The sequence below is a fragment of the Benincasa hispida genome, chromosome 12 (assembly GCF_027475165.1).
Source record: "Benincasa hispida cultivar pf3 chromosome 12, pf3_genome.v1.1, whole genome shotgun sequence".
NCBI lineage: Eukaryota > Viridiplantae > Streptophyta > Magnoliopsida > Cucurbitales > Cucurbitaceae > Benincasa > Benincasa hispida.
The window spans coordinates 1,450,344-1,472,680 of NC_143489.1; the positions used below are offsets into that span (position 1 = coordinate 1,450,344).

Below are 22,337 nucleotides of genomic sequence, written 5' to 3' on the forward strand. Positions count from 1 at the left end.
GTAAATCAAAGGACCACCCTCAATGGCAGGAGTTTCCAACTCACTCAGGATTGAGGTCATGTTACCTATGGTCATCCTAGTAAAAGGAAGTCTTTGTCATAAACAGTGTTATATAACGAGACGTTAACACTTCGTGGTCAGGTCTTATACAAACTCTTTGTATAGGACGCCCCCGCTCGCATGTCCCCTACACGAATGATCAGGATCAGACCATCTGTAACAAGTCACAACACTTGTAACTATTCCATAAAGCGGGTCGTATCCGTAGCGTTATCATAATAAGGTTTCTCTCCTATATCCATATACTATAGACCATTTTGGTTATCACTTAAGACATGATCCACTTGTATGTCACCACATACATGCTTAAGTTACATAAAGACAACTAGGGATTTTAGTTTATCGGTTTGTGGTAAAGCAAATAAAACATCCAAATGAGCAAAATCAAGAAGTGAAGTAAATATCATATATTATACATCACAAGCATTCGTACAAATTGTTTACAAACTAGAGGATACGAGAATTTAGGGCATCAACCCCAACATATTCCTGTTTTAACTTACATGAAGGACAAAAAGAAAAAGGGGCAAGAGGGAACAGAAAAACTCCTTTGGATTTTTGGGCACAAGCATGAACGTTTGAAATCATTCCTTCAAGAGCCAGAATTGTGATTCTCCTAAGAAGAAAAGTAAATGAAGTCAACCTCTCTTTAATTAGAAAGGAAAACAAAACAAACAAACCAAAATATATCAAAGAAAAGAGAAGAGAATAAAGCAAAAGAAATTCAAACTCTTGATTGCTTCCATGTAGCGCAACGTTTAACATCTTTTGTTTGACGCTTAGTGATATGGGCTCAAGTGATAGAAGGTGGAGTCCACATAAGTCTTGAGCAAACCATGTTGACCTCTTCTTCATCGAAAATTTTAAGGCAGTGTCCGTTCACTTTGAACTCCTTCCCCGTCTCTAGACTCCTAATCTCTACTGCACCATAAGGAAACAAGTTAATAACCTCAAAGTGACCAAGCCATTTAGATTTTAGTTTACCGAGCATAAGTGATAGCCTTGGATTATAGAGCAACACTTTCTGTCCAACTCAAAATTCCTTCCTCAAGAGACCCTTATCATGTATTAATTTTGACTTTTCCTTGTACATTCTTGAGTTCTCATAGGCTTCCAAGCGTAGTTCCATCAATTCATATAGTTCCAATAATGTCTCATCACCAACTTGGGCTAAGTTCATATTACGTTGCTTAACAACCCAATATGCTCTATGCTCAATTTTGACTGGTAGATGGCACGCCTTGCCATAGACAAGCTTAAAGGGTGTTGTTCCAATAGGAGTTTTAAATGCAGTCTAGTAGGCCCAAAGAGCATTGTCAAGGTGCATGCTCCAATCTTTTCTGGATGGATTGACAGTCTTTTCCAGGATACTTTTGACTGCACAATTAGAGATTTCAATTTGTCTATTTGTTTGAGGGTAGTACAGAGTGACAACCTAATAATGAACTTCATACTTCTTCATGAGTGCCTCGATGGTTCGATTGCAAAAATGAGTACCCCAATCACTAATTATAGCTCGAAGTATGTTAAATCTAGAAAATATGTTAGCTCTTAAGAAACCTAAAACCACAACAACATTGTTAGTCCTAGTGGGGATTGCCTCAACCCACTTCAAAACATAATCAACTGCTAAAAGAATATATAGGAAGCCATATGAAGAAGGAAAGGGGCCCATGAAATCTATACTCCACACATAAAAAAATTTCACACACCGAGATAGAATTTAATGACATCTCATTTCTCCTAGACAAGGATCCTGATCTCTGACACCTCTCATAAGACTTATAAAATGCAAAACAATTGGCGAACAGAGAATTCCAAATCAACCCACTATCTAAAACTTTCCTAGCAGTTCTCCTAGGACTAAAATGCCCACCACAGGCCATCTCATGACAAAGTATAAGCACAGACTCAAACTCCTCATCTGGAACACACCTTCTAATGATTTGGTCAGAAAAAATCTTCCAAAGGTATGGTGGATCCCAAACAAAATACTTCGAATCACTTCTTAATTTGGCCTTCCTAGAACTAGGCATGTCGTAAGGGAACTTACTAGTACCCAGAAAATTTACCATGTCAACATACCATGGAGTGGGTGTGGCAATTTGGATTAAGAACTCATCTAAAAAATCATTTCATACAGGCACAGGGTCCTCTTCTTGTACAATCCTGCTCAAATGGTCAACCACTAAGTTTTCCGCTCCCTTCCTGTCCTTAACAGTCAAATTGAATTCCTGAAGGATGAGCATCCAACGTACAAGTCGGGGCTTTGACTGCTTCTTAGTGATCAGGTACCTGAGAGCAGGTTGATTAGTAAAGATAGTAATAGGAAAACCAAGAATATAATAACGAAATTTATCTAAAGCAAAAACAATAGCAAAAAATTCTTTCTCGATCGTGGTGTAGTAAATCCTTAGTATTCAGGGTCCTTGATGCAAAACATTTGACATGACTCTTCTTATCAACCCTTTGTCCTAGTACCGATCCCACTGTTAAATTGCTAACATCGCACATGATTTCGAACGGTACATCCCATCTCGGAGGTTGCAAAATCGGGGTCGTGGTCAGCTTCTCCTTCACAGTGTCAAAGGCCTCTTGACACTTCTTGTCAAAATCAAATGGAACATCCTTATGAAGCAATATTGATAATGGCAGTGCTAACTTCGAAAAGTCCTTGATAAAACGCCTGTAGAAACCTACGCTACCAAGAAAAAAACGAATCTCTCTAACACAGGTAGGATAGAGAAGCTCAGCAATAACATCTATCTTAGCTTTGTCTGCCTCGATTCCTTTTTCAAAAACTAGATGTCCTTAAACAATCCCATGAGAAGCCATAAAATGACATTTTTCATAATTCAAAACAAGGTTAGCTTCAATGTATCGTCTCAATACTAAGCTAAGATTATGCAAACAATCCTTAAATGACTCTCCATAAACCATAAAATCATCCATAAACACTTCTATGTACTTTTCTATAAAGTCAGAAAATATACTCATCATACAATTTTGGAACGTACCTGGGACATTGCAAAGCCCAAATGGCATCCTTCTGAAGGCATACGTATAGTGTAGGTGAAGGTGGTTTTTTCCTAGTTTTCTTGATCAATGGGGATTTGGTAGAATCTAGAGAAGCCATCAAGAAAATAGAAAAATGGTTTTTCGACGAGCCGTTCCACCATTTGATCTAGGAAGGTTAGGGAAGTGATCTTTCTTGGTTACCTCGTTGAGCTTTCGAAAATTGATGCACATTCTCCAACCATTTTGTACACGCATTGGCACCATTTCACCCTTATTGTTCTCCACAATTTTCATGCTGGTCTTTTTGGGGACAACATGTATAGGACTTACCCATTTGTTATCAGGAGCTGGGTAAATGATTCTAGCTTCAATGAGCTTGATAATTTCTTTGAGAACGACATCTTTCAACTTGGGGTTGAGCTTTTTGAGGGGCTGGACTTTGGGCTTGGTTCCTTCCTTTAGAGTGATCCTATGCATGCAAAGACTCCTTGGGACGTCAAGTTCAGATCTTGTTCCTTTGCGAGCGAAAGTTAGAACGAATATTGAAATTCATTTCTTTTACGCCTTATTAGTTATTCAAGCAGATCAGAAGGACTACTCCCTTAAGATCATCTAGAGTCCACCCAATGGCCTTCTTGTAAGTTTTCAGAGTTTCAACTAGGGATTCCTCTTGGGAAGGTGTCAACTCTCTAGAGATTATGCCTGGAAGGGTGTTCCCTTCTCCCAGGTACACATATTTCAAATGGTTAGGGAGAGCCTTAAGCTCAATCCCTTGTAGCAAATCAAGAATATCGAAGTCAGAAAGAGGTTCTTCTAATTTGTTAACATTAACAACAGAAAGAGATAAATCATGTGAATCATGCAAATCGAGATCAATGCAGGGAGCAACCAACATGTTAGAATTATCATCATCATCATGCAACACAATCTCATCAATAACATCATGCTCCTTAATCAAGCACAAGGACAAATATTCCTTAGGGAATTTCATGACATCATATATATTAAAAGAAACAACTTCCCCATAAAATTCTACAAAAAGACACCCTTATCTACATCAATTTTTTTCTTAGCAGTTTGCATGAAGGGTCTACCTAACAGAATTGTAGAAGATGAAGGCGTAAAAATTTCATCCATTTTTAGTATATAGAAATCGACTGGGAAAATCAAGTCATAACTTGCAACAGTACATCTTCAACAATCCCTAAGGGTTGGATATAAAATCTATCAACTAGTTGGATGCATGCAATAGTTTTTTTTTGCAAATTATTCAATTTTAAATCCTCATAAACATGATAGAGCATGACATTAAAAGAGACTCCTAGTTCTAACATGGTATGATGGATGAATCTATTATCGATTATGTAGGAAAAAGTGAACATACCTGGGTCTCAGCATTTTTTAGGAATATTATGTTTCAGGAGAGCCGATACATTTTTACTTACCGCTACCTTTTCTCTATCTTTACCTGTCCTCTTTTTGGTGCACAACTTCTTTAGGAATTTAGCATACCTGTGGATTTGTTGGATTACATTCAAGAGAGGAATATTTATCTGAACATTTTTTAACATCTTGATCAACTCCTCGTCTCTCTGTTCTTGTTTTGATCTTACTAGCCTGCCAGAAAATGGAGCTTTAGGAATATAAGATTCAACATAAAGTAAAATAAGAGTACTTACCTTGGGAGTAGATGGTTATGCTTCAAATTTACTCTCATTGTTCTTAGCTTCTTCGTTGGGCTTACCAAGTGGAGATAGGTTGTCTAATGGAAGATTCTTACCGCTCCTCAATGTGATGGCACTAACGTTGGCATGGTCCGGTTGTGTAGGTAACTTCCTTGAACCCTTGTTTTCTATTCAACTCACAACAACAACTAACTGTGTGACTTGAATCTCTAAGATTATCCATGCTCGCTCTGGTTTCTTGCTGATAGGCCTTTGTGTCCTTTGATAGCTGAAGGAGTCTTTCTGCAGCTGCTGAATTTTCTGTTGAAATTTAAGGGAATTATCAGCCAAAGTTTTAACAATGTCTTCTAAAGACATACCTGAGGAAGATGACGACGATTGATTGGAATGATTAGAATTGTCATGCCATTGTCCTTGGCCTCGACCTCTTCATTTTAGATTAGGGTGATCATGCCATCCTAGATTGTGTACCGAGCCATGTGGGTCATACTTCCTCTGGTAACTCCCAACTACGTTGACTTGTGTTTGAGGACATGCTTCAAAGGCATGTCCTGGTATTCCGCAGGCTTTACAAGCCTTGACTTGAGCAACTCCTCCTTGGGCCAACTGCGTCACAAGAGAAGTTAAGTTAGAAAGTTGAGCTTTTAATTCTTTAACCTCAAAATTACCAATTAAATCAGATTCAGTGGCCCTGGTGCCAAAATTATGGTTATTCTCAACAATGTGTGATATCAATTCTTGGGCCTCTTTGGGTGTCTTGTCAACAAGAGCGCCTCCAGCTGCTGAGTCAATTGAGTTCCTGTCATTGGTAAGCAAACCACTATAGAAGTATTGAATCAGTAATTTGTCAAAAATCTGGTGATGGGGGAAACTAGCACATAATCATTTATAACGTTCCTAATACTCAGATAAAGATTCACTCACAAACTGTTTAATGCCATAAATTTATTGAATCTCATCTAGAGATAAATCCACTAAGGGCATTTGAAGATTTAATTGAGGAAGATAATAATCATCTTAAAGCTATCATCAATTTCTCAATAGAATGTGGTATATTATTTATTCTTGGCAATTTGGCATGAATGATCCTACGGCTACTCTATTCTATATAGATTTAAAGTAGGAAAATTGGAGGAAATAGCAAAATCGGGGGGTGTTTTTTGATTTTTGTCAAAAAATGGAAATACTAAGATTTTTGACAAATGTCTGCCGTGCACATGACATATATTTTTTTAATTCTCAAGTTGCCCTTGGTATGATCGGTTAATAGTTTTTTCAAGTATTGTGTAATTGCTATACCATATATAAATTCTCAATAGAAATATAGTGTAAATGGAATCGTCTATTATGAGACCATATATCAATTCTCAATAGAAATACAGTATAGATGGAATCGTTGGTTATGAGACTTCAACCTAACGTGTTCAAGAGATAAAGGCACCGAATTTTTCTCACATTTTAAAATTTGAATCAGCGGTTTCATATCTGTTTTAATTTGATTTAACCATTTTTCAAAAATATTCATAATTAATCAATATTTAATTTGTTTATCACCATTTTTATTTTAATTTATAATATATCTTTAAATTTACATTATTTTATTATTTTTTATTATTTTAATTTCAGATTAATTTTTTTTATTATGATTGGGATTTTACTTATTATTTTATACATATTATCATCTAACAAACTATATATTTCATTTAAATTTTATCATTTTTTTTGTATTTTTTTAATCACCTTTTATTTAATATCATCTTATTATATTATTACACCTTTTGTCTTTTGGACAAACAAATAAGTATTCACTTTTGCAATCTTACTGTTTTTGCTATGCCTCTACAACGAGTTATACTCCTTTTGTAGGTTTTGTGATTGATGGAGTTATAAATATAGTGTTGAAGCTTAAATAAAAATGGAATTATGAATACATTGTAATTGTAAATAAACGAGCTCTCTTCATGAATTTTCTCCGTCGAATTATATTTGAATTTATATTTTATTATCAAATTAGATTTTATGTAACTACTTATTGAATTAATCACCATAAACAAAAACTTCTTGACTTTTCTCTCCCGTTTATATTTGAATTTATCTTTTTTATTATCAAATTTGATTTTATTTAACTATCTTTCAATTTGTTTAAATGTTTGTTACAAATTTAACTGTATCCAAATATTTCTTTTTCATTATTTTATGCATATTGTTATCAAATTAATTTGATCCTTTTTTTCCCACATTTTCGATGTTTTCAATTTTTTCATATAGAAATACGTAAAAATGGTTTGTTATACTTAAAAAGAAGCATATAAATGGGAATTAAACTTTAAATATTTGAAACATGTGCATATTATATGTATATTGTTCAGTTTATAATTATTATTAATTTTATCATCATTATCATCATCACCATCATTAATAAAATAAGATTACGAAAAGCCCTAAATCTTTTTTTCTTCATCTTCTTCACTTAGCCGCCCCCAAAATCTCTTTTTCTCCTTATCAATCTCATGTTTGCGATCGTTGGTTCAGCAACCCTTTCTTGAATTCCATCGTTTTGGTTAGCTTTTGATGACCACCCTTGTCAGGTCACCGACATTTTTTGCTTGCACACATGTTTCCTGCTTTTGTTTCTACTTTGAACATCGTTTTCAATAATGACGTTCTGGGTTGATAGCGTTTAAAGTGATAGAGTATATTAATGTGCAGTGGAGAAAATTAGAATCAATAAGCATTTTAATTATACTTAATTTGAGTTTAAAACATGTTTCAAAGTAACTATTACAGAGAGGGTTTGCTGAACACCGTATCTTTGAAAAACCTCTTCAATACCAGCTGAATTCTACGTGAAAGAGCTTTAATCTACAAGTAGACCACCACGAAGATCTTCTCTACTATTCTCTTGCAAAGATTGTGTGGTGGAAACACTAAATTGAGCTGGATATAAAGAATATTATATTATTATTATTATTATTCAATTAATTAATTTTTAATTAAAACTAATTAATTAAACCTTTTAATTAATTTTGTTAATTTAATATCTAATATTAGATTAATAAAAAAAACAATTCTATCCTAATGAAGTTAATATTATACAATTAATATTTAAATCATATTTTAAACATTAATCGTTTCTCCAATTTCGTTTAGTTTCGATAAAATTAAACATTTCAATTGTATTGAATACAATAAATAGAAACTCTAATTGAATTTGAACATTTAAAATTCTAAACCCTAATTTCAAATCTTATCAAGATTACTCAATTTATTAATCCAAATTACGAGCTAGTAGAGGGACCTTATGGACCTACAGATCATGAGCTCCAACGACTTGTAATTAATTGGTTAAACTCTTTAAACCGAATTAATTATTATTTGATAACTACCAAGACATTCCATTATAGCTTGATAGTTACACTCTCCTCACTGTATATATATTTCTGTTCATTTAACCATAATCAATAAGTCAATCCTTCACAGGCCATTTGCATTTATAGCTGGGTCAAAGGTTACCGTTTTATCTCTGTAAATACATCTTGCTCCTTAAGCTCCCACTGATCCTCCATTGAACAATCGATTTATAGTCCAACGTATAAATCATAACCCTTTCTACCATGAGATGGTAGGCCCCGTTGTTCAAGACATGGCATCAGTGCTTAAGAGAACAACCCATCTACTAAGTCTAAATCGGGTAGGAGTGAATTCCATATTACAAAGCTATGTCCCCAGCTATCTATCCGGTCTTATCCCCAAGATGGGAGGCTTATTGAGGAGTGTTATTGGACTACTCTCATCTATGCAAATTAAAGAATAATCCCGAATAAATAGGAGTTTATAGTTAGCTCAAGATTAAAATCAATTACCCTAGGTCATTTGAGTTCGAGATAGCCAGTTTTAATAGTAAACGGTTGTTATAAAGAAAAATGACTATTTCGATGTCCGGTCTTATGCAAACTCATTGCACACGATGCCTTCACTCACATGTCTCTACATGAATGATTTTTGGATCACATCATTTGTATTAGTATACAAAATGGCCACATCCAATAGTGTCACCAGGATGAGGTACCTAATCTCGTCTCTATACTTATAGACCGTTTTGGCTACATACTAAAACTTGATCCATTTTTATGTCGCCATATAAAGTTAAAGTATTCATATTATAGCCATGGATTTGTTTATTGGATTTTCATAGAAGGATGCAATATCAATAGTAATTTATTAAATAAAAAACTCAACAATATTTTTTATTAATAAATAGAATATGTTAACAACATCTATAAACTGCGAGTTTAGGACATTTCCAATAGTTGTCTTTTAAGATCTTATGAGCAAAATGTTCACATGGAATGAAGACGTTGAAACTCTCTACAACTGGTTTATTGTCAAATGCAACCATATTTTCAATAGTTACATTGCCCTAAAGTTGCAATTCCTTCAAATATTCACTTGGCAACAACAACTTCACTGATACAATCAACTTTGTTCATTCTCACCTTGAAGAAAGTCCATCTTGGTGGATATGCATAAGTTTCTAATGACCCCCACCACATGATCATCATCTTCTCTCTCAAGTATGCGTTTTATAGGCATCTGGAAGCGGTAAGGATCATATTTTGTGATTTTTAATTTTTGCTTTTAGAATGTTTAGATATTGTGTATTTGTAATTATAGAATGTTTAGGTAGAGTGTATTTGTGGTATGCAAGTTGTTTTTGAAGCAATGTATCTTTGCCTTATCGCTTGTACTTAATTTTATTATTTGAGGGTAGTTTTGTCTTTTATTAATTAGTATTTTCTATTATATAAATTCGTTTTGCTATTTTTATAATTTAAAAATATTTTTACCATTTTTCCAAATAAAACTTTAAAATTTGCTATTTCACTTGACAACCCTTTAAAGTAATTATGCTAACAGTCCTACATTGGAAATGTTCAAGTAAGTAATTGATGGGTTCTGAGACATGCGCTATAAAAGAAGCCTATTACTTTGTTTTCAGATTGTCCAAATTAGAAACACTTTTAAGTTTGGGTATACTAATTCCAATTAAATGGATCCGTTTCTTGTATTCTCTTATTGAGAATGAGAAAAAAAGTATGAATAGTACGAAATCTTTGATAGTTTTTGTAGTTGAGATCAAGGAAAGAATTTTTTGTGATGAAATAATTTTTCATATAATTGATTTTTTTTTTTTTTTTTTTTTTTTTTTTTGTGGATTGTGAGTTTCCTTTGATTTTGGGTTTTACCTAGTTTTGTTACCATTCTTCGTGTATAAGATTCATTTTGCAAAAGTTAATAGTAAAAAATTGTTATTAATTGTTGATATGTGTTTTTTTAGTACAACGAGTGGACATGAATGTTAGAATATTTAACCTTTAAGAAAAAAGTGTCTGTCAACTACGCTAAGCTTACTTTGACATCAATTATTGATGTGATATGATTGATTGGTTTATTCCCCATGCATGGTCTAAAGGTTTGTTAGGAATATCTTATTATTTAAACACTTTTGGAAAAAGTATTTTTTTAAAATAAAAATTTAATAATATTACATTTTAAAAAAAATTATTTTAAATAACAAAAAGTTTTGTTGCCTTATATTCAAAATATATATTTTTTCAATTATATGTCTTTATTTTACTACATATTTTGAGTATTTTTTTTGAATAATCCATCTCTCAGGTGTCTAATAGATTCTGACATTTACATTTTATGTTTGAGAGGTCCTTAAACTTTAAAAATGTCTAGTAGGTTTATAAGCTTTAAATTTTATGTCTAATAGGTCCATCACATATTCAATTGGTATATTTTATATAAAATTAAAATTTATATCTGACGGGACTCTAATGAGGTATTTGAGACACTGAATTGGTGTATTTGAGGTGTATAACAATGAGAGATTTGAAATATGATTTTTTTTTTTGTAAATAATGCGATTTAAATAATTAATTATAAAAATAGAGCTAAAAGAAAATTATTCCAAAAAATAGTGTTGCTAAATCGTGGACAAGATACATGAATTCAGTAATAGGGTAAAGACAATAAATTTGCTAATTAGATGCTAACTAAGGGCACATGGGTGCCATGTGTGCACCAAGAAAATCATGTAAATAGTTCACGATTTGTGCACATATTCCCACTTGATTTTAAAAGATTTTTTTGGATTGATAATTCAAAAATAGATTTTTATTTCACATTTTTATTTCCTATTTAATTTATTAAAAATATTATATTTTCTAATGTTAAATAAAAATATCATAACAATGGTCTAGTAAATTTTTATTAAAAATTGAATCAAAATTTTAACTAAAGATGGATTTAACCCATAATAATTATCTAAGTTAATTACCTTAAATGGTCAATTAGAAAGAAAAAAATAATAATAAAAGAGAGGAATAGTACTAAAAAAGAATGAGGAATAATTTGGAAAAAATGATATTTTCAATTAAATCTTAAAGTCTATATTAAAAAATTTTCCACAATTGTGGTTTTTTAAAAAAATATTAATTACCTTAAATGAATTTGGTCAATTAGAAAGAAAAAGTCAACCTAATAAATTCATAAATTTTCCACAAATTTGACTTTTTTTGAAAAAAAAAAATCCACAAAATAGTTCAAAACAAATTTTCTATTAACTAAAAAAACTTGTATATTGGGTACACGATTTAGGGGTACACATTTTTTCTTTACTAGTAACACGTGGATGCTAATTTGGATAATTGAAATTTGTGTACCATGTACGGGAGTTTCAAATTTTTTTGTCAATGGTTTGTGTTTCTAACTTATATGAAATTTCTTTTTATATTAAGTTTATTTTTTAAAATAATTTTTGAACTACCATAATCATGTCTTTTCTTTTTCAAAAACTCTATTATTTAAGAACTTATCCCTTGAAATAGTAATACCATAATTAATTATAGGTTATAATAATTGGAAATACCAATTATTATAATTTGAACCCAAATATGGAGTGAGCTATAATAACTCACAAACTTGAAGTTGAGGGCTCAAACATCCTCTAAACTTTTAGTTTAATGTTTAATAAGTTTATAAATTTGAACATCGAATAAGTCAATGACGTATTTGATGCCAGATTGAAATTTTAAAGACCACAAGACAAAAACATTAAGGTTTCATTTGGTAGCCATTTTGTTTTTTATATTTATTTTTGAAAATTAAGTTTATATCATCCACATTTCTTACCATAATTTACATCTTTGTTATGTACAATGGTTGAATTCTTAACCAAATTCCAAATTCCAAAAACAATTTTTTGAAAACTATATTTTTTTTGTTATCAAAATTTGACTTGATTTTTTAAATCGTTGGTAAAAAATAGATGACAAAGGAAAAAATTGGAAGATAAAAATAATGACTAAACTTAATTTAAAAAAAAAAAAATCGAAATAACTATCAAAACGCCTAAAGTTTAAGAAATCCAAGGGATAAATGTAGACCAACATGAAGGTCTTTTTTTTTTTTTTTTTTTTTTTTTTAAAAAAAAAACGATAAAAAACAAACTTGTAATTTTTTTTTTTTTAAAAAAAACCGTTTTATGCGTTTTACTATCACGATGATCAATTCAAACCAACCGAACCGGTTCGTTCAGGTCGGCTATGAACCGATTTTCCGTCACAGCACAACTGAAGACAACGAAAAACCCTGTGTGGGTAATTCTTCTCGCTCGTAGTCGACTCTCTCCGTATCTCATAGTCTTGGCGGCAGCGGCAAACCTGTGCGACGGTGCGCAGTAGTAGTCAAAGACGAACAGTGGCAGAGCATTGTGCCGAAATATCGCGGTAAATCAGATATGTGGCTTCGCAGTATTCAAAGAATTGGAAATGCAGATGGAGGTGGAGGTTCTGCTGGCCTTGTGTTCAGTACATTTGCGAGGTATTTCTCGAGGAAGCGAGCAGAGAATCTTAGGAAGATCAATCCCAAGTTGACCCCTCAGGAAGCGTCTTTGGTTGCTCAAGATCTCTATGGTGTTGTCAAGCAGCACGGCCCTCTCACCGTTTCCAATGCTTGGATTAAAGCTCAGGTAGGTTTTCCCCAAACTTTCAGTTTCTGTTACGTGTCGTCGTTTACTTTCTTTCATTTCGATTTTGGATGGTGTTATTGTAACTGAATTGATATTTACACCGTGCCTCCGACTTTGTCTGGAGAGAGAGGGAAACCAGCTAATACTATACAATTAATATCGCCATGCTAAGTTGTTTGGATTTCTCATAGTCAAGACATTCAAACGAGAGTTGATTGATCTAGTTTAGGTTAGCTCAGCAGCGACATTGGCTCTTAAGCCTGATATTTAGTCTCAAAACTTGATCAAGAGACCACATGTATTTTTTATTTTTATTTTTTTTCATTCAAGCGACTAGCCTAATCTGAATGTGGATATGCTTTTTAGGAAAAGCGACTGCCATTTATGAATGTTAGTTCACTTAAGGCATTGAAGACTGGTTTCACAGTCATTCGGCTGGAACATAGAAATTACTTTATTGAGAACACCATTAAGAAATGAATTACTGATATCTAGCTTATTTGGCAATCGTTTTTCAAAGAAATACTAATCATTAGTCAGAAAAAGTAAAGGTTTTTGAGCAATTTTGATGAAACTCTTCTGCAACCAAACAAGCGTTATACCTTTGAACACTTACCACAACATGTAATTTTATATTGAATGGCGTTTTATGTTGGTTCTTAGAGATGCTCAGGAGGAGCAGTGACGTTAGAATGAGTAGCCTGTTGTGACCAACCTTCCTTGATTGGGTTTATGTAAAATAGGTATCTCCAGCATTCTCCATCTCTCATATGTCATTAATATGGTCTTAGGTTTCCTCGTTGTTCTATTGGCACCCCTCTACTCACTCCACCTTCCTTTACTTTCTTGGATGGTATCACTCCTGTTGGTACTTTTCCATAAACCTCCTTGGTCTTCTCAACTAGGTAGATGCTAACTATTTTCCAATAACTTCCTCAATGCTGGAGACAATCCATCTGACGGGATCTTGGGATCATACCCTTCATACCTCCTGACCACAGCCCGGCAGCTGATAGGTGCCTTTTTTCTTTCCCTGCCTCCATCCTGTCACTTAAAACTTTGTTCCCCTTTGTCCTTCCTTTCCCTCTGTATATGCTTTTCAACCTTCCAACTTCCCTGCCCTTTTGCCCCCTTTTATTACCCCTGAACAATGGACAGAAGCACACCAAAACATAAAAAAATAAGCCATCTTATCACTCCCTCAATTAACCCAAAGCACATTGACGTTCTTTTACCTCAAAGCGAAGACTCGCCAATGTCCCTTTTACTCTACCCCACAACACTATCAACTTCTCCAAACAAACAAGCCTACAATACCTTTCTTGTCCTCGTCACAAAATTCTCTAGATCTCCTTCACACTTTTGACTTAGAAGACAATTGTATCTCTAGCCCTCTCCCTCTCTCCTTCACCAGGAAAAACCCCACACCTGTCTTCCCTAAAACAAATCGACTTATCTAACGATACAAAGATAACTGAGCTAGAGATTTCTGAATGGGCCTCATTATCTCACCATCTGGCATCTGTCAGCATGCGTTCCTCTCTTGATTCTTGGTTGTAGTTGCTTGATCCTACTTTGGGTTTTACTGTTAAATCTCTCATGGCCAATTTGTGGGCACCGTGGATCCATCATTGTCTTGACTTTTATTTTGTGATTTGGAAAGCTAGTTATCCTAAAAATATTAATTTTTTTGGGAGCTTAGTTTGGTGCCATCAATACTGTTGACCGTCTACAATGCTCATGCCTTATATGTTTCTTTCTCCTTCTTGGTGTCACGTGTTGTTGCCATGCTGAATCTCCAAGCCATTTGTTTTTCCATTGTCCATTTGTTGCCAGTTTTCGGGACATTTTTTTTCAGGCTTTTGGATGGTCTTTTACTTGGCCTGGTACCATTTTTGACATCTTGATTTCTTTGGTGGTGGGTCATCCTTTTGTTTTTTTTTTTGGATAGGAAATATATTTCATTGATGTATGAAATTTACAAAAAGGGCTAGAGCCCAAGCCAATGGAGTTACATAAGAATTCTCCAATTGATCAAAAGAGAGGACAAGGTGTATGGATTAAAGAAAGATGAGCATCTACACCGAGACATAGCATAAAAGATAACAAGATCAAAAAAGCTATCAAAAGAGTTTCCCTTATCTGTGAAGATTCACTTGTTTCTCTCCTTCCAAGTACACATCATGTGCATCCACATAATTTTCTTTTGTTTTGTGAAAGGAAGACTAATGAAAGTGTAAGTGAGGGTACCTCTAGTATCTTTAGGGAGGGCTTAATATGTAAGTTTGGTCCTGACTCATCCAATCATCTCTTCATACACCGTCACCTTGCCAAGAGGCCGGGGGGGGGAGGGGTGTGTGAGATGGCCATGTAGGGGAGACGATTTTGCAATCTATCACTAGTGTTTATGGCATTGTGACTAACTAGGAATCACAGACATAGACATAAGGCACGTGACACGACACGACACGGTGACATGCCAATTTCTAAAAATGTAGGACACAACACGTTGGGGATACACTATTTTAATTTTTTTTAATAATTATATATATATTATTAAAAATAATATTTTTATCAAGTATTTAAAATACTATCTTTTATTAAGTACTATAAATAATTAATACTAGTTTTTTTTGTTAGTTATTAAAAAATAACATTTTTTTTTTTATAAAATTAATAAAGGAAAGGAAAGGTCATTTAAAAGAGAAAAAATTACCCGGGGGGGCGGGGGTTGGGAACCTATGGCCACATCACATGAATGGGATGTAATAAGGCCCAAAACCCAAGCCCAAAGCCCAAGCAAAAACCCTAACCCTAAGTAATATCTCTTTTTCCTTTTTGCACTATTCTTTCTAACCACACATAGCCCCCATCCTCCTCACCCTCCTTGATTCTGCTCGCCCTTCCCCCAAGTTGCATGCCAACCACCTCTCTCTATCACCATCCAAGTTTTTTTTTAAATTTTTTTTTTTTTTGTCTATGCATGTCGATGGTGTGTCCTCACGTATCCAACATTAAAAAAATAATAAATAGAAGGGGACACGGATTTTCGCATCTGACACATGTCGGGAGCTTGTCCAGATGTATCTGTGTCCGACATTGACACTTTGCCCAAAGTGATGTGTCCATACTTCCTAGGTGACTAACTTCCCAAAGGAAGAACTTTATCTTTTTTGGGTATAAATCCTTCCTTATAGCAGCATGGAAGGGATGTTCCGAGGAATCCATATCAACTCCCAAAATGTGGGAAAGGGACTTTGTGGAGAAAGAACCTTTGGCATCTGGTTCCCAGATCCATTTATCTTTGTTAGTTGATAGATGGATGTTGTGTAGGCAATCGATAAGATCAAGCCACTCATCAAACTCATCATCCTTTAAATTTCTCCTATAATAAAGAGACCATTCCTGTCTAGAGTCCCACAGATCATGAATGGAAGACCTTTTTTGTGTGGATAGGTAGAATAGTCTGGGAAAGCTTTTTGAGGGGGGGAGGTTCTGAATCATCTGTCACTCCAAAATGAGGTATTTTTTCCATGACCCACTTTAATTTTGACTTTATCGTTAATAAGATTCATATGCTACAAAATGTCTCTCCATAGTCCCCTAACATAATTTGGAAAGGTGGTGTTGGGCCAAGACTTGAGAGGAGTCTCCCCATATTTTGCTTCAACAATCTGTTTCCAAAAAGGCCCATCCTCATGGTAGTATCTCCATAAGTAGCCAATTCAGTTTACTTTTTTGAATTAGGTCTCTTTCTTCTGCTTGGTAAAGAGATAATAGGTCACCCTTTAAAGACATTCTCACATCTTCTTCTGCTGAAAAGTTCTCAAGGCTGTCGGCTTGGAGGTCTTTTTCATTGATTTCTTTCAGCAGAGATTCTTCTCTGATTTTCTGGACTTTTTCATGCTCTGCCAGCCATCTTTTAACACTCCGTTTTACCCTTCTTAGTCTGGAATACAAGGCAAAACCAGCCCAATCCTGCTACCCTTTTATCAACAAAGAGTTTTCAATTATCTGACAGCATTCCTTATTTTTTAGCCAACTGTTACAGAATCTAAAAGAAGAGGGACCTCACTCAAAAGCACCAGCTTCAAAAAGAAGAGGAAAGTGATCAGAAATGGTTCGAGCTTGTCTTGACACTCTTGAATCTTCAAAGAACTCATCCCAATTTTGAGAAACAAAGAATCTGTCGATGGGGGATCTTGATGACAATACTCCTTCTCTTGACGAAGAGAATTTTCCATTGGACATACGAATTTCAATTAAATTTGACTCTCGAATAAACTTATTGAAGTTTCTTATTTCTCTTGAAGATCTTCCTATTGGGAATCTTTCTTGTCTTCCTCGGATGCAATTAAAGTCCCCTCCAAGGCACCATGGCCCGTCACAAGAGTCTAATATGGAAGATAATTCAGATCATAGGCTGTCCCTTTCTCTGTAGCAATTGGGACCGTACACGTTTGTTATCCAACAGCTTTTTCTACAAATTGTTTGACATTTTAAGGTCAAAGAGTATGATGCTTTTGAAATCTCTGAAACTGAAATTTTGCCTTCATCCCACATAGATAGAATACCTCCTACCCTACCCGAAGCTTCCACAAAAGCCTAGCCAACTTCTTTAGAGCTCCATAAGCTTTTAATAAAAGGTAGATCGAAGTTGTCTCTTTTTGTTTCTTGGAGAAGAACTATGTCAAGGTTTATTTTTTTCAGGAGTCTTTTGATTGCCAATCTTTTATTTCTGTCACCAAGCCTCTGATGTTCCATGAAATGATCTTCATCATTGCTTTTAAGGTTATTGAATTCCGGACAGATGATTAACCTAGAGTAAGTTCACACACTCTTCAATTAATGAATTGAGCTCCTGAGGTATGCTGTCTTTGATAAATGATGTTGGGGACTCTTCCTTTCAACCCCCTGATCTTCCTCTGTTTGGAAAAGAAGCTTTAAAGCATCCCCACTGCCAAATAAGTCTTCTGCTGAAGTTTGTTCAACTTCCTGAATGTCTTTTTCAAGTTCTTCACTGCTTACACTTGTTATGCAACTGCTTACACTTGTTATTGATGCATTTTCGAAGTCATGAGAGATTCCATGGAATGGAGATCCTTGCAAAAGAGAGATATTTGGGTCTGAAACTTTGAAAGATGGATGATTTAAGGGAGGCCAATTAGTAGAACAAAAAACTGACCTTTTTGATTTGATTTCTGGGAGTTGAAGTCTTATGCAATAGTCCTCAATTAAATCAGAATTAGAGATGGAGGACCACGAATTGGTAACTGGTTTATGCCCTCGCACAAAATGATTGGGGAACGGTTTGAAAAGGTGTGAGCCTTTTTCAGAGATTGCAGGAGCCTCAATGTCATTAACTTCTCTTTGTTGCTGAAGGGGTGTGATTTGTGAAGGGCTGACTGAAGAGGGGCTGGCTGCAGAATCAGCCTCAATGTTGTTGATCTTTAATGAATTTTCCCCTGCTGTAACTGAATTGATGGAGTCTGATTTTTCAAATGGAAGAGAGAGAGTGTGACGGCTCATAATAATTGAGGGAGAGCCGTTTTTTTTTTTTTTAACTTTTCTGCTGAACGAGGGAGGGAAATGTTAGGCAATCCATTGGTTCTTTCTTTTTCCTCAATAAATGTGGCTGTTCAGATTCTTCATCTACAAGTTCACCAACCGGCTGATTTAAATGTTTCTTTTGCTGTAGAAAGAGAGGAAACTCTTCTACTTCTGCTGACACACTCGAGTTCTTCTGAAAAGGGAGATGAATCGTCTTTTTAACCCTTTGCCGAGGTGACTCTTGGCATTCTTCTTGGTAATTTCCTTCGCGGATTTCTGAGTTAAACAAAACTTCCTGAGGGTCTTGTTGTCACTCTTCAAATTCTTCTGCTATTTTCTTGCAGATTGAATGAGGATGGTGCTTCAAATTCTGTTGATTTTGATCGGGATACCTTAATAAGGCTGCATACAGATTTCTTGCAAATTTTGGCTTAGTCTGAGGAAAGGAGAAAGGACCAATCTGATCTAAGATCTTCAATTTCTGCCCCTTCGTCTTTCATGGTTTGATGGATTCGACATATATCAATTGGATTGGAGAATTGGTTAAGAAGAAGATCACCCTTGAGATTTTTGACAAGCTCATCACACTGTATATCACCAAAATTTAGAAAGATGTTTCCACGCTTTTCATCTTTAATGTATATCACCCAAATTTAGAAAGATGTTTCCACGCTTTTCATCTTTAATTTCTATGGTTGCTGGCATGAATCCATAGCTATTCCTTCTTACTTTAATTCTTGCTTCCGCACAATTGATGAGATTAAGAGTATCACTTGCTATACTTTCAAGACCTCCGAAATATGCTCCAATAGCTTTAAATGTGGCTCTGCACCAATAGCCCAAAGGTAGGTTGTTTATTGAGATCCAACCCCCAAATCCTTTCACTACTGTAGGTCTGCCGTGTTTTTCTTTGTTCCATCTTTCAAATAGAAGATGATAAGGTCCTATTGATTGCCATTGTCTAGGTGCTTCAATCAGATCTTCTAACTTCCCTTGGTTTAGCTTGACTAAAGCTTTGTCTTCAAACAGAGGATTGATGATAATTGGTATATGGAAGACTTGCTTCAAACTTTCTTCTATTTCCTTCCACTCATTAAAAGCAAAGAGCTTGGAGATGATCCATAGCTGGTTAAAATCTTCTTTAAATACCTCGTGGCTTTTCTGAACCCAAAAGGCTTGCTTGAGATGCTTCATCTTTGATTCTGAGGTAGGCTGCGGGATGTATTATCTTTTTTTTTCTACACCCGCTAAACTTTTTCTTCTATAACTATTTCCTTTTTTCGTGGATCTTCTTTTAATCCATCTATGTTGAGGGCTTTGTTTACTATCTTCTGAAACAGGGGATGCAAGCTGGGAAGGTTCTAACGAGGGCAAGGGGTTTAAGAAGCCACTTACCATAGTACTGAAGTCTTGCCATCCGGTTGTTCCATCACCATAAGGGATGTGAATGTTTTTTTCTTCCTCCTGTCCACGGCCAAACCGCGCATTCCACGAACCATCCTCTGTTGTCAGGAAATTTGGAGAGACGGATGACATTTTGATCGACTCTTTCCTTTAGAAGGAAGAATTCAAACGTTGGTCCATTCAGCATCTGCTTTAGGCTTTCATTTAGCCATTGTAACATTGGAGAAGAGAATAGAATCTTTTGTCTTTTTTCCACATCTTCTATGTATATTCCATTGAACACTTTCCACATATAGAAAAAGTGTTCTCCTATTTTGCAGCTTTTCACTTCCATGAGATCTGAATCGGGGGTAAGAAACAGTTGGGAGGGCACTGGAAAATAGGTAGAGCAGGGGAGTTTGGCAAGAGTTATTTGATCATTCCTTTTTTTGCTCCGAAAATTGCCTGTTGGGAGGAGATTTTAATATTTCTCGATGGTCTCATGAGAAATTTAATGGGAAAGTCACCCAAAGCATTACACTCTTCCATTCCTTTATTAGCACATCGGGCCTTAACAAGCTTCCCCTTCAAGATGGGCTTTTCACATGGTTAGACAGCTCCTTCTTTTATGACCCTTATCAACAGATTTTTTATTTCTGAAGGGATCCCTGAGAAGTTCTACAACACTGGGTCTGGGGTTGAGCGTATTGATAGACCAACATCGGATCATTTCCTCTTTCTTTTTTCCATGGGAAGCTCCAAATGGGGTCCCACCCTTTTCCATTTTGAGAACATGTGGCTCCGAACATCCATAATTTCTTCCTCTGTTTGAATATTGGTGGAAGAACAGAACCTTGGAGGCTGGCCAAGTCACAGTTTCATAATTAAACTCAAGGGTTGAAGGAAGTTTTGAAGTCTAGAAACAAAGATGTCTTTGGCTGGATTACCACTAAAAGGAACCAGCTTTTGACCGAAATCTCTATCATTGATAGTATCGAGGATTGAGGAATCTGGTTGAAAGTACATGGACTAAAAGGACATTTGAAAGTACATGGACAAAAATTGAACAAACTCCAAAATATAGGGACCAAAATGGTATTTTAACTTTTTATAAGTTGTGAACATAGTTGTTGTGTATTAAGAGCTCCAATTTAATGTGCCATTTTTGAAATTGGATCATTTGAATATATCTTATAGAAAGCCAAGGACGACTTAATCCATCATGTCTGGGACTTGGTAAGTTCCTGTTAAAGGAAATTGTATTTCGATAGAAATTTGCCATTCATCAGTCATGAAAACCAATATGCTGGCTCGAATTTTGCCCTTTCTATCTAATACTGCTTTTCATATCAGGAATCTGGCGTGAATGGATTGAACAGCAAAACACACATGAAGCTACTGCTGAAATGGATGAGGGGAAGGAAGATGCTCAACCTTTTCTGCAATCAAGTTGGTTCCAACAAGAAATTTCTGCTTTGTACTCCCGATGATCCTCGGGCAGAACAGTTGAAGAGTTCTTCAGAATCGGGAGTCCAGAGAAAGAAGAGAGCAAAGTCACCAGTAAAGAGAAGAAAGGCATCAAAATAGACCTTTGCTAACGTCTGTTTTTTTAGGATGCAGTGGGCTGGCTATCCTCTGGTTTGTTTGTACTGATGCGGGCTCATGACATACGATGAATTTGTGAGTCCCCCTCCGGCTCTTTTTTTGCCCCCATTTCAACTCATTTTGGTCATATGCAAGGTTTTTCAAATATTTCACATTGACTTGTTTCCATATATTGACTGATAAAACATGTATTTAATTTCATGTTCGATAAAGCATGGATCCTGATGCCTCGTTGAATGGATGGCTAGACTAAACAACTATGGATTGGCCTAATAAGGGCCATGTATAAGTCATGGTGGCCACCTACATAGGCTTTAAGATCCTATAGATTACTTTAGCAACTAAATATCATAGCTGACTGTGTCTAGTTTCAATTTAAGAGCATTCGGCTACTTTGAAATGTTTAACAGTTATTTCAAGGGTATGCAACATGTGTAAATTGGATAGCATTTTTATGACTTCAAGAACAAGCTAAAAATCCAAGGATTTTGTTTCCAACTCTTCTAGATGGAGTTTTGGTCTTCTGGGTACAAGTTTACTTTGGTGCAGAAGCATAAAAAGCTCAAGAGGACCGAGATTGAGGATTGCAAGTCGGTGCTTTTTATTTATTTATTTTTGTTGGAGTGTTAAATTATGTGAGATTTATGGTTCAATGTTGTCAGCATATCAGTTAAATATGCCTCGGAAGTCCAAGTTTCTATAAATCTAATTTTAAAATAACAAAATAATAATAATAATAATAATAATAATAATAATAATAATAATAATAATAATAATAATAATAATAATAATAATAATAATAATGCTTCGTATAGCATAAAAGATCTGGATAGAAATGATTTCCAATTCTAGGATTTTTAATGTAGAAAATGAATTCAAATTATTATGTGCTTTTGGAATCAAATTGATTTAAAATCATTTAAATTAAATTTTTTTGTTTGGATATCCATGTGAAATAAAAAAAGCATGACATTTTACGTTCTTGCTTTTGTTCTTGC

General features: G+C 34.9%; 1 protein-coding gene and 1 long non-coding RNA gene across 3 annotated transcripts; both read left to right on the top strand.

Moving 5' to 3' along the window:
- The first annotated feature begins 12,377 nt into the window (after positions 1-12,377).
- On the top strand, positions 12,378-21,551 carry LOC120068455 (tumor necrosis factor receptor family protein). The gene is made up of 2 exons (XM_039020234.2): positions 12,378-12,801; positions 21,088-21,551. The coding sequence occupies exons 1-2, from the start codon at positions 12,571-12,573 to the stop codon at positions 21,319-21,321; spliced, it is 465 nt and encodes a 154-aa protein (XP_038876162.1). The 5' UTR covers positions 12,378-12,570; the 3' UTR covers positions 21,322-21,551.
- On the top strand, positions 18,479-20,238 carry LOC150031689 (uncharacterized). Of its 2 annotated transcripts, XR_016525548.1 has the most exons (3): positions 18,479-18,607; positions 18,696-19,558; positions 19,692-20,238. It is a non-coding gene; the product is annotated as an uncharacterized LOC150031689 (long non-coding RNA). The 2 variants fall into 2 exon arrangements; XR_016525547.1 differs by having other exon boundaries at positions 18,504-19,558.
- Positions 21,552-22,337: the final 786 nt, after the last annotated feature.

What these genes read in the sequence shown, in the direction of transcription:
- LOC120068455 (XM_039020234.2), top strand. Translation starts at nt 12,571, where the DNA reads ATGTGGCTTCGCAGTATTCAAAGAATTGGAAATGCAGATGGAGGTGGA. An exon ending in ATGCTTGGATTAAAGCTCAG is followed by an intron (nt 12,802 to 21,087) that starts GTAGGTTTTCCC and finishes TTTTCATATCAG; the next exon opens with GAATCTGGCGTGAATGGATT.